We start from the raw sequence: 17,504 nt of genomic DNA, 5'->3' as shown, positions 1-17,504 counted from the left end.
ATAAATATCTGTGGGCCGAATGAATGAATTTGCCCCATCTCAGGCAAGATGGCCTAAAGCTCCTGGAATGGTGAGCTCTCTTTGAACATCAGACTGGAAGGTCCCTGGAAAAGAGGTCCTGGTCCCTGCCCACCCATCACTGCTCGTTCATCAAATGAAACCAGAAGAGGTTTTGAGAGTGACCTCAGGTTACACTGCAAATCAAAGGCAGGCCTGTAATATAGGCAGGTGTTGCTTCTCTGCACAACCCTGGGTAGTCAAGAGGGACGCCGGCCAACGGGATGTCTTGTTATAATAGTGGTTAATGGGTGTTAAGTATTGACATTTATATGAATGAGGTTTTTTTTAAAAAAAAAAAATCAATCAGTAAAATTGATTTTGTGGTAGGGGGGTGTGTATAGCTTTATGAATTCTAACACATGTATAGATTTGTGTAACCATCACCACAATCAGGAATACAAAACTGCACCATCAGCCCTTGTAGTCACAAACCCTCCCCTATCCCTAGCTGCCCCTCCTCCCCCTCCCACCCCTCATCCCCACAGCTACTGATATATTTCCCCTTCCATATACTTTTGTCTTTTGTCAAAAATGACATATTAGTTCCTATTGCTGCTGCAGCAAATGACCACAACTGAGTGGCTTAATGCAATACAGATTTTGCTCATGCATTTCTGGAGGTCAGAAGTCTGAAATCAGTGTTTGCTGGGCTAAAATCAAAAGTGTCATCAGGGTGGCACTCCTCCCGTTCCCTTCTGTGCCTTTCCAGCTCCTAGAGGGCCTGCATCCTTTGGCCCGTGGCCCCTTCCTCTTTCTCTTCAAAGCCAGCTGCGTAGCCTCTTCCAATCTCTCTCCTCTCTGACCTCTGGCTTCCATTATTATATCTTCTCTCTCTGATTCTAACCCTCTTGTCTCCCTTTTACAAGGACCCTTGTGATGACATTTAGGGCCCACTGAATTCTCTCCCCATCTCAAAATCCTGCACATAATCACAGCAGCAAAATCCCTTTTATGGTGCAATGGATCATATTCGCAGTTTCTGGAGACTGAGACATGGACATCTTTGTGGGGGGGGTCATCATTCCACCCACCACAGTCATTAATGGAATTGTACAGATGGTGATCTCCTGAGTCTGTCTTCCTTCACTCCGCCCAATGCCTTTGGGACCATCTGTGCGGTGGTGAGTATCAAAGGTTTACTTCTGGTCCTTGCTGAGTAGCACCGTGTGGTGTACATGTACCACTGTTTATCCACTCACCTGCTGATGGACGTTTGCGTTGTTCCCAGTTTTGGGCGATTATGAATAGGGCAGCTATAAACATGCGAGTAAGATGTTGGTGTGAAAAAGAGTTTTTGTTTCTCTTGGGTGAACTCCCAGGAGAAGGAAGAACTCTGCTTTAAAATCTGTGCTATCTTAAGATATTTCATTGAGGTCTATTGATATATGATATAGAATATAATACAATATAATGATAATCATTATAATATACACCTGGGGAGTTAAATATTTCCTGTGACCAAGGGGAAGGAGGTGGACACTGGGACTTAGAGAGGTCATGTAAGCTGCCTGAGGTCAACCTGTGTCTTCCTGACCGCCCCCCACCCCCAAGACCCCCAGAGCCACTGCCCAGAATGAGCACACCTGAGGACAACTGTATGACGATTGGCGAGGCGCTACCCCCCCATGGCACTGGGTGACTAGGGGTGGCAGACTGTGGGGCTAACACCTGCCTGGGTTCAAACCCCAGCTCTGCCTCTGCCGCTGTGTGATATTAGCCAAGTGACTTTGCCTCTCTGGGCTTCTACTTCCTCATATTGTAACGCGGGGATAGACAGACTATAGCGGGTGGCCTCCTAGGGTTGTTGAGGAAATAAACAACTAAGGCCATAATGTAGTGAGGAGTGTCGGGCAGAGGGGCACTGTGAGTGTTATTTGTATTTCTTCATAATATTGATGGAGGCCCTCCGTGTTTTGATACATTGCAATCCAGACAGGACCCCCCCACCACCACCAGGCTACGGAGGGCCTTGAGCTCTGGGCCACGTGGGGGATGAACAGGAAGGAGAAACTGAAGGCCAAGAGACTGGGGAGGAGGCTTCGTTGAGGGTCCCAGGGGGGCGAGGAGGAGACCTGAGCTGGACAGGGGTAGTGGGGCAGAGAAGAAAAGCTAATGCCTGGTGGCTGGGGGGTGGGGGGGATGGGAGGAAGGAAGGGTCGCCAGGTTGGGGCCATTCTTAGAGTTTCATGTCCTGGGGTCTCCTGGCAGGGCAGACCAGGCACCCTTCGAGGAGGCTAAGTACGTCCTTGGCCCATTGCCCATCACGTGGGCTGTAGCTCTGTCCGCTGTTCTCCTGCTGCTGGTCTCCTGCCCCAGCCCAATTATCATCTTCATTCCTCTGCTCCAACCAAGCAATAGCTGCATGCCAGGCCTGGACCTGGCATGGGAAAAGAATGGGCTTGGAGCCCAGGGAGAGTAGAAAGGTCACCCACCAGGGCCAGATTTAATTTACAAGGTGGGGAGAGAATACGCACAGCACCTGTTTGGGGACACACAGTAAGATTCAGCCAAGCAGGAATCCGGGTGGGGGTCCCCCCTCTCCAGCCTCCTGGCAGGAGGAACAGCTGATACAAGGCCAGAGGCTGGAATAGTGCTCGGTGCATTGGGGGGGCTTTGACTGTAGTGGGGGGACGTGGGGAAGGATGGCCTGGAACAGAACTGTCTACGGGGCTGAGGTTCAAATCTCAGCTCTGCTCGGTACCTTGCTGCATGGCCTTGGCCAAATCGCTTCCCTCCCTCAACCTCCATTTTCTCACCTGTCGCCTCGTAACATGCAGGGAGATCCCAGCTCTCCCCAGTCATGTTTCGATTATTTATTGAACATTGATGCAACAGTCATTTACTGAGTAACTAGTTGTTCTGGGCCCAGAGGGCGCATGGTAAAGGTCTGGACACTGTCCACCTGGAATGAGGCCAGGCTTTGGAAGTTTCTAAAGTCCCCAGAGGGGATTCTAAAATGCCCAGGGCTGAGAACCACGGAGGCAGGTGAAAGGAGGTAACAAGTGCTCTTTGACTTTCCTTAACTTTTTTCCTGGTAACCCACTTCATTCATTTGCCCATTTATTCATTCAAACGTTCATTCATCACACATTCACTTATTCACACATTCCTTCAACCACACATTCCATTCATTCATTCAGTCACACATTCATTCAACCACACATTCATTCATTCACACGTTCATTCATTCAGTCAAATACTGGTTGAGCACCAACAATGTGCCAGAACTGTGGATTCCACCCTGGCCTCCTGGGGTGGGGCTTGGACCCCCAATTTGGAGATTGTAAGTGCTGAGGCGGATGGCGGGACACCCTCATATTTATTCATGTATGTATTCAGTGACTATTTCAGGGACTCCTGAAGGGCACAGTATCTTTTCCTGGTTGGCAACTCCGTTTTCCTCTCTGGTAAGCTGGGGAGGACATTTCTCCTTCAAGGAGCTGTTGGTGAGATCAAAGACAAAAATAGCGCTGTACGCTAAAGGGAGCTTCAGTGTCCTGAGCATTTATTAGGAGCCGGGGGGCTTAATGTATATTATCCCTTTTAATCTTTAGGTAGGATTAAAACCTTGAGGTTGAGATTACTGTTATCTTCATGTGTCAGAAGAGAAAACTGAGGCTCAAAGAGGTGAGATCTGCTGCCCAGAGCACAGAGAGAGCACATGTGACCCACCAGAGCCAAGACCCAGGCACTTAGCAGCTAATCTGCCTAGTGACTGATGGCCTCACAGCCCCGCCCACTGGCCTAAATCTGCCTGGCAACTAGTGACATCACTAATTCTGCTGCCTGCGCTCAACCTATGACATCACTGAACAGTAAAGCAATTACAATAAGCTGAGGGCCTACTGTGTGCCAAAGGCGGTGCCAAGCAGCCCCTTCTCTGGGCTCACACGATGCCCGGTGTTGCCTCTATTACTAAGTATAATAATAACAATAATTTTAGCCTGGATTTATCGAATGCAGACCACAAGCCAGGCTCTATTTTAATCATTTTTATTTCTATGGGTGCATTAAACCCTCCCACTATCTCTATTTTTAAAAAATTAAGAAACATTTATATAGTGCATATTCCTATGTCAGGCCCAGTTCTAAGCACTTTTTACATGCTCACGACCATCCTATGAGGTAATGCTTACTTATTATCCCCATTTTATGGATGAAAGGACTGAAGCACAGAGAGGATGAGTGACTTGCCCACATCCGCATGACTGGAGAGAGGTAGGATTCAGACTCATGTATTCTGGCTCCAGGGTTTATGCCGTTAACCAAGACACCATGCTACTTCTAATCCCTATTTTACAGTTGAGGAAACTGAGGCCTAGAGAGATTAAGCCCCAGGCCTCAGCTCGGCTAGAGAGTGCAAAGCCAGACTCTGAGCCTGCAATGTCCAGCTCCAGAACCACACTCTTTCTCACATCTGTCCTACTTCGGTTAGAAGCTTAGAAGCTTAGAAGCAGGGCCTGCAAAGCCCCTGCCACCACCCCTCTGAGGTGACCAGCCCTTCCTTCCTGGTCCCCTCGGGGACATCCCCCAGCCAGGAACAAAGGAGGCCTTTTCCAATAGACCCTAGCCCACATGCCAGCTTCTTCCATAGCCACCTCCCAGCCCCGCCTTGGGACACTGCCCTTTGGAAACCCTGGCTGGGCTGAGCCTTACCTGGGCTCCCCAGAGCCCTCCTTCGACCCCAGGCAGAGGAAACAATTCTCTAGCTTTTGTCCTTCTCCTGCAAGCCTGAACCTGGTGCCAAGCCTTGGAGAAATTCCCCATCCCTCAAATCTCTGAAGCTGGTGGAGGCATTCAGGAAAGACACTGGGAGATCCCTGGGTAAGTCAAGACCTTCAATGGGCCTCAGTTTCCTCATCTGTCAACTGGGCGCACGAGGAGAAACTAACAGAAAAGGCCTGTGCAAGACAGCTGGGGTTTCACCTTCACTGGGCCCAGCACCTCGTCTCCATTGTTTTTTTCCCTTGCCTCCTTTTAATTAAAAACAGTTGTTTTAGTGGGAAGCGTATTTTTTTCCCCTTTAATGTTTTATTCATTCATTCATTCATTGCAAGTTTTTTTTTTAACATCTTTACTGGAGTATAATTGCTTTACAGTGGTGTGTTAGTTTCTGCTTTATAACAAATTGAATCAGCTATACATATACATATATCCCCATATCTCTTCCCTCTTTGCGTCTCCCTCCCTCCTACCCTCCCTATCCCACCCCTCTAGGTGGTCACAAAGCACCAAGCCGATCTCCCTGTGCTTCCCACTATCTATCTATTTACATTTGGTAGTGTATATATGCCCATGCCACTCTCTCACTTTGTCACAGCTTACCCTTCCCCCTCCCTGTGTCCTCAAGTCCATTCTCTAGTAGGTCTGTGTCTTTATTCCCGTCCTGTCCCTAGGTTCTTCATGACCATTTTTTTTTTAGATTCCATATATATGTGTTAGCATACGGTATTTGTTTTTCTCTTTCTGACTTACTTCATTCTGTATGACAGACTCTAGGTCCATCCACCTCACTACAAATAACTCAATTTCGTTTCATTTTATGGCTGAGTAATATTCCATTGTATATATGTGCCACATCTTCTTTATCCATTCATCTGTCGATGGACACTTAGGTTGCTTCCATATCCTGGCTATTGTAAATAGAGCTGCAATGAACATTGTGGTACATGACTCTTTTTGAATTACGGTTTTCTCAGGGTATATGCCCAGTAGTGGGATTGCTGGGTCATATGGTAGTTCTATTTTTAGTTTTTTAAGGAACCTGCATACTGTTCTCCATAGTGGCTGTATCAATTTACATTCCCACCAACAGCGCAAGAGGGTTCCCCTTTTCTCCACACACCCTCTCCAGCATTTATTGTTTGTAGATTTTTTGATGATGGCCATTCTGACCGGTGTGAGATGATACCTCATTGTAGTTTTGATTTGCATTTCTCTAATGATTAATGATGTTGAGCATTCTTTCATGTGTTTGTTGGCAATCTGTAAATCTTCTTTGGAGAAATGTGTATTTAGGTCTTCTGCCCATTTTTGGATTGTGGTGTTTGTTTTTTTGATATTGAGCTGCATGAGCTGCTTGTAAATTTTGGAGATTAATCCTTCGTCAGTTGCTTCATTTGTAAATATTTTCTCCCATTCTGAAGGCTGTCTTTCTTTTTTCTTTTTTTTTTTTTTGAAGGCTGTCTTTTCGTCTTGTTTATGGTTTCCTTTGCTGTGCAAAAACTTTTAAGTTTCATTAGGTCCCATTTGTTTATTTGTGTTTTTATTTCCATTTCTCTAGAAGGTGGGTCAAAAAGGATCTTGCTGTGATTTATGTCATAGAGTGTTCTGCCTATGGTTCTCTCTAAGAGTTTTATAGTGTCTGGCCTTACATTTAGGTCTTTAATCCATTTAGCATTTATTTTTGTGCATGGTGTTAGGGAGGGTTCTAATTTCATTCTTTTATATGTAGCTGTCCAGTTTTCCCAGCACCACTTATTGAAGAGATTGTGTTTTCTCCATTGTATATTCTTGCCTCCTTTATCAAAGATAAGGTGACCATATGTGCATTGCATGTTTTATTAAAGTAAAACACAAGTGCTGTGAACAGAGCTTCAGTCAATTGCCCAAGGAATTTTGCAAAGAGGGCACGCCTTGTAACCAGTTCCCGCCCCCATCTGCCCCCACTTCCCAGGGATAACCATCATCCTGCCTTCTAACATCATAGGTTATTTGTCCCTGTGTTTCAACATCCCCTAATTCGAATCATATCATCTAGACTCTCTTGTGTCCTTCATCCTTCGCTCAACATTTTGTTTCTGAGTTTTACCTGTGTGGTCGGACCCCAGCCCTCTTTATAAATCCTCACAATATCTATAAATCCTCTTCACTATCCTGAAATGAAATCCACAGACAGTATAACCCACTTACACGCATAATTTTTCCCCCAGTTTCGATGTATTGTCCTAAGTGGTACCAGAAAGGACCACAAATGGAAATTAGCGCCGAGTAACGGCTAAGAATGGGCAGATCCGTGTTTCATGGGGCCTGAAGCTTATACTGTTTTGAGGGGATTCCCCTTAAGAAAAAGAATCAGGGGCATTCCCTGGCGGTCCAGTGGTTAGGACTCTGCGCTTCCACTGCAGCGGGCCCGTGTTCAATCCCTGGTCTGGGCACTAGGATCCCACAAGCCACCTGGCGTGGCCAAAAAAAAATAAATAAATAATTTTTCAAAAAAAGAAAGAAGAATCAGTACGTGTGACTGCAACATTAGGAAGAAGGAATGTTTGTTTAGAACGAGAAAAAGAAATTACAGTGACTTGTTTCATTTGAAAGCTGGCAAACACTCCAAACATTCCAGAAAAATAATACACCAGCTTCTGGCTTCAAACCTTGAGTCCTCCTCCTCCACCCCATACTTTTGGTGCCAAGCGCCCCTGGACATGTGATAGCGTGATCCGACTTCCGTGTCCCCAGCCTCCCTGTCATTACTTGTTCCCAGCAAGTGCTCCCGGAAGCAAATCCTGCACCCAGCCAGCTCGCCATCCCATAACTATACACAGACATGACCGCAAACCTTGTAAATATCCCAGGAAAGTCCAATGAAATGTATCCCCAACTCAGCTTTAGCTTAGCCAGGTCCCCCCAAACACCTATCGCTCACCCACGCCAGGGTCAGGAGACCTCGAGGGAACCTGCAAAGGCAAGAGTGATCGAATTAAACGGATTGCTCTCAAAACATCTCACTTTGGAAAACTGTACTTCTTTGTATGGTTATGTGAACACATAGCAGGGTTTTGGGAAAAGCAGCTTGAGTGAGGGGTTTGAAGCTTAAGACTGCCCCAGCTTCCCAGGGACTCCACATCTGGTTTTCGCAGGTGGCCCTGCCGCTCTGTGGCCGCTTAGGAATGGGCAGGACACCTGACTCTTTGGCCTATGTTTGTAAAATGGGGGGTGGCGCCTTTCTGGAGGGTTGGGGTGAAGAGTAAACGTGTGGAAAGCGCTTAGTCCCACTTTGCAGAGGTGAAGCGCTGCTTGTCCCGCCAGCTGTGTGGTTTTGGGCAAGTCACTCAACCTCTCTGTGCCTCGCTTCCTTCATCCAGAAAATGGGGATACTAATCATTGTCACCTCGTAGGATTGTTATGGGGTGTTAGCAAATCATCCTCACTTTGCAGATGAGGAAAAAGGGGCGCAGAGAAAATTCCTTGCCAGAGTTCCACCAGCGAGTGGGGTGCACCTCGCCCATCTCCTTGCTTGCCCTCCATCACCTGCCCCGAGATCCCTCCGCCACTTTCTTCTGCCGCTGTCTGTCCTGGAGGCCTCAGCTGTAAGCTGGACCCCTGTGCAGGCTCCTGGGACCTCGAAGGACACTCAAATGCAGGCCCCGTGGGACTTCCCTGGCAGTCCAGTGGTTAAGACTCCGCGCTTCACTGCAGGGGACACGGGATCGATCCCTGGTCGGAGAACTAAGATTCCGCCTGCAGCCGACCTAAAAAAAAAAAAAAAAAAAAGCAGGCCCCTGGCCCCCCACTCTCCCAGGGGTGACCTCTGTCCTCGCCTCCTCCCCGGTCCTTACGGTGTCTCCTCCCCCACCCTCCTACAGCCAGAATTTGTCAGGCGAATACTTCAGGTATAAAGGCATCCTCTTCCCCGTCGGCATCTACTCACCTGAGAGCATCAGTATCGCAGAGAACTCGGAAGTGCAGGACGACGACATCTTCATCATCACCTACCCCAAGTCAGGTACCCGCTGGGCCGGGGCAGGGGTGCTACGGAGAGTGTTGTGGGTGATGAGAAGGGTACACTGAGGAGAATGGAAGAGGAAAGCGGGAGGGGGGGGGGCGGACGGGGGACGCCTTGGTCCGTTCAGAACCGAGGTGAGCTTGGCCTTTGCACTGGCCGGTCCCTCCGCCAGGGGGCACCCTTCCCCCAGATCCCTGTGTGCCTCGCTCCCTCCCTTCCAACCAGGCTGGCTCTCACACCCCTTGGGAGGCCTTCCCGGACCTCCCTGGCTAAAATAGCGTCCCCATCCTGTCCCTCTCTATCCCTTAACGCCCCTCATATTTTTCTTTCGCTGCCGGCCACTATATCATATATTCATTTGTTGATTTAGTCTCTGGTTTCCTCACTAGAACAATGGCTCAGTGAGTGCAGATATTCCGGTTTGTCTTGATCGCGGCTGTGTTCTTTGAACCTAAAACAGTGCCTGGAACTTATTCAATAAACATTTCAGGAAGGAAGGAAGGAGGGAAGGAAGGAAGGAAAGAAAGATCTTAATTTTCTCCATTCGTTACTGAAATGCTACTTACTGATTGTCTACCATGTGCGGAGACACAGCTCTGAACAAAGGAGACATTTGTTGGGAGAAAACAGGCTCATTTAAACATGCAGTCGCCTATATTACTATCTAATTAGGGTTAGGGTGGGTCCCCCACCCCCCCACCCCCCCGCCCAAGGAAAGGTGAAGAGAGCATCAAGTGTAGGTAATAAGAAGGTCTGCGGGATAGGGCAGGCTTCCTGGGGAGATGTTCATGCAGAGAGTTGGAATCTGCAGAGCGGTTTTGAGTGGGAAAGCATATCTAGACAGAGGAACAGCATGTGCAAAGGCCCTGAGGTGGGAGGTGGCTCGGTGAGTTTGAGTGAAGCAAGAGAAGGTCAGTGGGACTGCGGTGGAGGGAGTGACAGGAGAGGCCTGGTGGCAGGGGGTGGGGGGGTTCTTCTCTAAAATGTTTGGAGCTGCCTTCTTAATTTTTTTCAAAATATTTTTGAAAAATTTCAAAATATTATATATCACCTTTTCCAGCATAGAGTTCGATGAGGGTTCTTTGGTTTTTGGTAACATATAAAAAAATAATCACATACCATACAATTCATCCCCATTTGAAAGTGTACAAATCTATGGCTGTAGTATATTCACCAAGTTGTGCAACCATCACCACAGTCAACTTAGAAACATTTTCATCACCCCTAACAAGAAACTCCGTACCCATTAGCCATCACCTCCCAATCCCCACATCCACATCCCTAAGCCTTAGGTATCTGCTTTCTCTCTGTATGGATTTGCCAGTTCTGGACATTTCAGGTAAACGGAATGATACAATACACGGTCTTCTGTGTCTGGTATCTTTCACTTAGAGTAATGTTTTTGAGGTTCATCCAAGTTGTTGTCAGTGCTTCATTCCTTTTTATGGCCGAATAATATTCCATGATATGGTTATACTATATGCTGCTTATTCATTTATCAGTTGATAAACAATCAGTTGGGTTTGTTTTCACTCTTTGACTCTTATGAATAATGCCTGTAGGAACATTGATATACAAGTCTGTCCGTGGACGTGTTTTCATTTCTCTTGGAGTTCTATGAGTTTTGAGAGACATGTACAAGATACACTACAATCAAGATATAGAGCAGTTCAGGGACTTCCCTGGTGGTCCAGTGGTTAGGACTGGCACTTCCACTTCAGGAGGCCTGGGTTCAAGTCCCTGGGTGGGGGAACTAGGATCCTGCAAGCCATGTGGCACGGCCAAAAAAAGATATAGATAGTTCCATCACCCACCTAAAAACAAACAAAAAACCCTTCACACCCTTTTGTGGTCAGCTCCTTCCTCAACCCAGCCCCGGGCAACCATTGATCTGTTTGCTGCCCCATAGTGTTTGCCTTTTCCAAATGTCATATAGTGGAATATAACCCTATGTAGCTTTGAGACTGACTTCTTTCACTCAGCATAATGCATTTTAGATCATCCAAGTTGTTGTATTTTTTATTGCTGAGGAGTATTCCATCAGCTGGATGGTACCACGGTGGGTTTATCTGTTCATCTGTTGAAGGACACTTGGGTTTTTTTCCAGTTTGGGATGAGTATGAATACAGCTGCTATGAAGCTTTGTGTACAAGTCCTCTGCATGGAAATAACGTTTCGTTTATCTTGGGTAAATACTTAGAAGTGGGATTGCTGAGTTTATGGGAATTATGTATGCTTAACTTTATGAGAAACTGCCAAACTGGTTTCCATAGTGGAAACCATCTTGCACTTTTTGGCAAGCAAGAGCTGCTTTACCATCTTGCATTCTCTCCAGCAACATAGGTGGGTTCCAGATGCTCTGCTTCCTTGTCAGCACTTGATATTGTCAAGTTTTAAAAAAAAATCATTCTAACAGATGTGTTCTAGTATCTCATTGTGGTTCGAATTTGCATGTCTCTAATGGCTAATGATGTTGAGGCATCTTTTCAGGGGTTTACTAGCCATCATTATCTTTCTGGGTAATGTGTCTGTTCCTTTTTTTTTTTTTTTTTTTTTTTTTGCTCTTTTTAACTGGGTTGTTTGTTTTCTAATTATTGAGTTTTGAGAGTTCTTTATATAATCTGAGTACACATCCTTTATCAGATATGCCGTTTGCAAATATTTTCTCCAAGTCTGTGGCTTGCCTTTTCATTTTCTTTTCAGTGTCTTCTAAGAGCAAAAGTTTAAATTTTGATGAGCTCCAATTGTCAATTTGTTCTTTAATGGATCAGACTTTTGATGTCATAGCTATGAAATCTTTTCCTAAACCAAAGTCATAAGATGGCCTTTATGTTTTCTTCTAGAAGCTTTACAGTTTTGATTTTACACTAAAGTCTATGATCTAAGATAATTTTTATATGTGGTATGAGGTATAAATCAAGGTTCTTTTGTTTGCATATGGTTGTCCAGTTATTCTAGCTATTTTTTAAAAGTTTAAATTATCTTAATTTCTCTCTTAGAAAGTAATGCATTCATAGTTCAAAATTCAAGAGGTACAAAGAGGTTTACACTGTAAGATCTCTCTTCTCCCAGTCACCAGTAGTCTCTGTGTATATTCCAGAATTTGCACGTACAAGAAAAAATGTACATAATTTTTTTTACTTTTTTCCCATAAAAGTTAACATGTGATACATGCCATTTTGCCTCATGTTTTTGTTTTGTTTTGTTTGTTTTATGGTTGTGCCTTCTTTTTCCTTGTATTTGATATCATCCCATCTTGGAACTGTAAACAAAGAGCTTCCTGGTTTTTGGTTTTTCTTACAGTTCCATAGTATTGCATAACATTAGATGTACAAGAATTCTTGTTTAACTAGTTCCTTACTGATTAGCTTTTCCTGGTTTCCAATTTTTTTGCATTTATTATTTTTTAAAATTAATTAATTTATTTTTGGCTGCGTTGGGTCTTCCTTGCTGCGCGCGGGCTGGGCTTTCTCTAGTTGCCGCGAACAGGGGGTACTCTTCGCTGCCGTGCACGTGCTTCTCATTGTGGTGGCTTCTCTTGTTGCAGAGCAGGGGCTCTAGGCACACGGGCTTCAGTAGTTGTGGCGGGCTTAGTTGCTCCGCGGCATGTGGGATCTTCCCGGACCAGGGCTCGAACTCGTCCCTGCATTGGCAGGCGGATTCTTAACCACTGCACTACCAGGGAAGTCCCCAGTCTTTTGCACTTATACACAATATAAACTTTACACACAATGCCACATCTTGTGCAAGTGTCATTTGCACACGTATGCGTTTATCTGTAGAACAAACTCCTAGATACGGAATTGCTTGGTCAGAGCCTCTGTGTGTTTGCAATTTTGATGAATATAGCCAAATTTCCCTCCACAGAAGTTGTGGAAATCTGTTCCCCAAACAGCAGGCTTTGCTTGAAACAGCTTTGGTGATAGACGGTAGTGATGTTTGCACAACAATGTGAATGTACTTAATGCCTCAGAACCGAACTCTTAAAAATGGTTAAATTGGTAAATTTCATGTTACGTATCTTTTGCCACATACCCACAAAAAAAACAATTATTAACTGGTAACAGGGGATTAAAACACCAAGGGTTAAAGAGAACCCTGAACAATACAGGAAGAGCCAATGAGGGGAGAAGCCCCTCCCTCTAGGGCTGAAGCAGAGAGCACCCGAGGAAATTTGCTTTGGGACGAGGGGCGGGGTGAGGGGGAGTAAGTGTCACTGGGGTCTACTGCACTGCTGGCCGCTGTCCATCACAAGAGCTGGCTGGGAGAAGCCCAGGAGAACCAGGAAGAGAAACCCCATCCTTCTGCAGGGCTCCTCTGCGCCCTCTACTGACAAAGCTTCACATTGCGCTAGGTGGCAAAGGAGATCCGTTTACACAGCTCCAAGGGCACAAAACAGGGCAACCAAGAGTGGATTTGGAGCTGAGAGGCAATACACTGGGAACTGGCACAGGGTAGTTGTTAGAACCCAGGACAAGATAATACTAATACCAAGTGATTGTTCACATTACTATTATTTCTCATCTGACCTACCTGTAATCTCCTGGAATCCAGACCTGTGAACTGGGTCATGGATGAGATCCCTTCCTACTATGTGATGCTTGTGGCTCCCTCAAGAAATCAAGGGCTTTACTCCCATGAAAGGGCAGTGAAAAGAGCTGAGATTTAAGTCTGGCCACCTGAATTCAGTTCCAGCTTCCTCTATGTATTAATGGAGTGCTTCAGAATCTCAAGAAGAAATTTCAATAGAAATTTATTTCTTGGGAATTCCCTGGCAGCCCAGTGGTTAGGACTCCATGCTTTCACTGCCGAGAGCCCGGGCTCAATCCCCGGTCGGGGAACTAAGATGCCACAAGCTGCGTGGCGCCGTCAAAAAAAAAAAAGAAATTTATTTCTCATTCCTGTAAATTCCACCTAGTGCAGGATAGATGGAGGGAAGTTGCGGGGAAATCCATGCTGTCTCCAGCATCCTGGCTCCTTCCATCTTATGGCTCTGCCATCCCCAGGAGCCCCAGTTTCCACTGGCATCTCTGCACTCAGCCAGCAGGGGGCGGGGAGGTGGGGGTGGGGAGGAGGTGTCACGTGGCCCGTGTTTATGGGCCAAGTCTGGAAATGGCTGCACATGGCTGCCACTGCACTTCCTTGGCCAGAACTCATTCACACGGTCCCACATGTAGCTTCAGGGGAGGCTGGAAAAATGTCGTCCTGTTATATTCCCGGTAGAGAAACGAAATGGGTTGGGGGGACAGCTAGCCAATCCTGGCCACGTGCCACTTCCTAGCTTTGCCGCCTTAGTTAGCAACTTTGTTTCTTTGAGCTTCAGTTTCCTGCTTTGAAAATAAAGATAACCAACCCTAAGTGGGAAGAGAGAGGGATAAATTAGGAGTTTGGGATTAACAGATACACACTACTATATATAAAAGAGATAAACAACAAGGACCTACTGTATAGCACAGGGAAACTATATGTAATATCTTGTAATAACCTACAATGGAAAGAATCTGAAAAAGAGATATATATATATGTATATATATATATATATATATATAAAATATCTGAATCACTTTGCTGTACACCTGAAACTAACACAAGATTGTAAATCAACTATACTTCAATTTTAAAAAAGATAACCAATCCTAACTTCTGTGCTGTGTGAGGAATCCATGCAATAAACATATGCAGCAAATTGTGCAATAAATGCAGCCATTATGAATTTGATTGTATCCCCCCTTCACCCCTTCCCACCTCTGATTAATTTGCCCAATTCTTCCAACAGGCACAAACTGGATGATTGAGATCCTCAGCTTAATCCTAAAGGACGGGGACCCCTCCTGGATCCGCTCAGTGCCCATTTGGAAGCGGTCGCCCTGGTGTGAGGCCATCATGGGTGCCTTCAGCCTCCCCGACCAGCCCAGCCCTCGCCTCATGAGCTCCCACCTCCCATCCAGCTCTTCACCAAGGCCTTCTTCAACTCCAAGGCCAAGGTGTGGGAGGATGGAGGGGAGTGTGTGTTGGTGGGGCAAAGTATAAACTAACTGATGAACTCAGCACATACTTATTGAGGACCTACTGTGTGCCCGGCCCTGATCTAGAACAGCAGCAAATACACACACAAGGAACACCCACCTTATGAGCCCACATTCTAAAGGGGACAGACCAAAGAATAGATGGAGTAAATAAGGAAAAGATGAATACATCCAAGGTGATCAGTTCACATTGAGAAGGAGGGGAAGGTGGGGGTTAGACTTAGGGGTAGGGGGTGCAATTATAAATAGGGTGGTCAAAGGAGGCCTCAGTAAGAAGGCGTGGTTTGAGTAAGACCTGGGAGGTGAGGGAGGAAGCCAAAGGGGGGGGTCTGGGGGAAGACATTCCTGGCAGAGGCACGAGCAGGTGCAAAGGCCCTGGGGTCGATGTGGCATGCACTGAGGTCCAGCAAGGAGACTGTGTGGTTGCATCTAAGTGAGCAAGGGGGAGAGGAAGAGAGATGAGGTCAGAGAGGTAACAGGGACCAAAATGTGCAGGGCTGTGTGGACTTTGGTGGGGAGTTTGCCTGTCGCTGAGTGAGACAGGAGCCAGGGGAGGGCTCAGAGCCAAGGAGAGAAACAGGATCCAACTTAGATTTTCACAAGGCGCCTCTGGCTGCAAGTCAGGGAACAGACCATCAGGGTGAGTGCAGAAGCCAGGTGCCAGGGAGGAGGTGACAATGGAGGCAAACAGGTGTGGTGGTCACAGGGAGGTGAAGAAAAAGGGCTGGTTTGGAGTGTATTTGGAAGGTGGAACCAGGAAGAGTGGCTGGCAGGTTGGATGTGGGTGTGAGAGAAACAAATGAGTCAAGGGTGACTGCAGGGGGTTTGGTTTAAGCAACTGGGAGGATGGGGCTGCCATGAACTGAGATGGGGAGGTTGGGGAGGAGAGGTTTGGGGGGAAGATGGCTCTGCTGTGACCCATCGACACCCAGGTGGAGATGCCAGTGGGCCGTGAGCTAGACAAATCTGGATTTGACAGGAGAGATGTGGGCTGGACACATCTATTTGCAGCCTATTGAGATGTGTATATATATATATATATATATGGAGAGAAGACAGAGACAGAGAGAAACAGGAGACAGAGAGACAGACAGAGAAATTAAAGCCAGGAGACTGGTGGGATTCACCAAGGAAGGAAGTGAGTATAGACAGAGAAGAGATCAGACTGCAATCTAGGGGTCCCCAAGTCCACCTTCAGGCTCAGTGATTCACTAGAAGGACTCCAGAACTCAGCAAAGCTGTTATACTCACGGTTACAGCTTATTACAGAGAAAGGATAGAGATTAAGGTCAATGAAAGAAGAGGTGGGAATTCCTGGCGGTCCAGTGGTTAGGACTTTGCGCTCACACTGCCGAGGCCGGGTTCAATCCCGGTCAGGGAACTAAAATCCCACAAGCCGTGTGGCGAGTCAAAAAAAAAAAAAAAGATGAAGGAAGAGGTGCCTGGGGGAGCGTCCAGGTGAGACCAGCCACCAGCTTCAAGTTCTCTCTCTCCCAGTGGAGTTGCATGGGCAGTGCTCAGTCCCCAGCAATGACATGTGACAACACACACGGAGTAGCACCAAGGAAGCTCACCCGAGCCTCGGCATCCAGGGCTTTGTTGAGGTTGGCCACATAGCCATGGCTGACCACCCGGGTGGCTGACCTTGGTCCTGGGGAAGGACAGATCTGATGGGGCTGGAGTGGGGTTAGTTGTGGAATATCAAGCTGGTAAACAGATTGGAACCAGGTCATCAGGGCCTTGAAGGCCAGACCCAGGGTCTGGGACTCCACTCTGGGGCGCTGGAGAGCCAAGGAGGGCACGGTCAGCTCTGGGTACAGAAAGGCCCTCTGGGGCTGTGTGGAGGCTGGGAGGCTGAGGAGGAGGCTGGGGCCTCCGCTGCAGGAATAGGAAGGAAGGGTGGCTGTCCTTCTCTGTTGGTCAACACCCCTCACCATGATCTCCCCTACCCTGAACCCCATGCCTTGCTCCTCCACTCTTTATTTCCTGAAGCCAAACTGTCCCTACACCTGGTCTTGAAACAGCCCCTCTCTTTTCCTAGAATGTGGTTGGAGGGAGCTCTCCCCTCCTGTGGATTGAGGTGAACTGATCTGAACTCCCATTAGCTAGGAAGTCCCTTGAGAAGTCTACCCTGAGTCCGTCCTGCTGCAGGATCAGAAGAGAGAAGTCTCGAGGGCACGAAGCCTCGGGGTCTGACATCTTCTCCCCTCTTCCCAACACCCACACACAGGTGATCTACATGGGCCGGAACCCCCGGGACGTGGTGGTCTCGCTCTATCACTACTCCAAGATCGCCAGGCAGTTGAAGGACCCTGGCACACCTGACCAGTTCCTGAAGAACTTCCTCAAAGGCGAAGGTGAGAACTGGGGCAGAGTGAGGTGGGGGGAGCCCCTAGTGGACAGAGGAGGAATAAGAAGGAGCTGGGGAGAGGCAGGGATGGGGGGCTTGGAGGGAGGCCTCCAGCTCTAAGGGGCCAAAGCCTGGGGCCATGTGGGGCTAGTTGGGGCCCTCTGAGCCCCAGCGGGGGGTGGCCCAGCTGCCCATCCCTCACCCTGCCTGCCTCTCTGCCCTCAGTGCAGTTCGGCTCCTGGTTCGACCACATTAAGGGCTGGATTCGGATGCAGGGCAAAGAGAACTTCTTGTTTATCACCTACGAGGAGCTGCAGCAGGTGATTCCCCCTCCCGCACCTCG

The 17,504-nt window shown here is 47.3% G+C and overlaps 1 protein-coding gene across 1 annotated transcript in view; it reads left to right on the top strand.

Moving 5' to 3' along the window:
• The window catches only part of SULT2B1 (sulfotransferase family 2B member 1), a 33,633-nt gene that overhangs the window by 11,054 nt on the left and 5,075 nt on the right, over positions 1-17,504 (top strand). Inside the window, 5 exon segments of the mRNA XM_036832203.1 lie at positions 8,646-8,785; positions 14,562-14,720; positions 14,723-14,769; positions 17,042-17,168; positions 17,387-17,481. Coding sequence (XP_036688098.1) covers positions 8,646-8,785; positions 14,562-14,720; positions 14,723-14,769; positions 17,042-17,168; positions 17,387-17,481 — 568 coding nt within the window.

This window comes from Balaenoptera musculus, chromosome 19, assembly GCF_009873245.2.
Source record: "Balaenoptera musculus isolate JJ_BM4_2016_0621 chromosome 19, mBalMus1.pri.v3, whole genome shotgun sequence".
NCBI classification, from domain to species: domain Eukaryota; kingdom Metazoa; phylum Chordata; class Mammalia; order Artiodactyla; family Balaenopteridae; genus Balaenoptera; species Balaenoptera musculus.
This window is presented reverse-complemented; position numbering and strand designations above follow the sequence as displayed.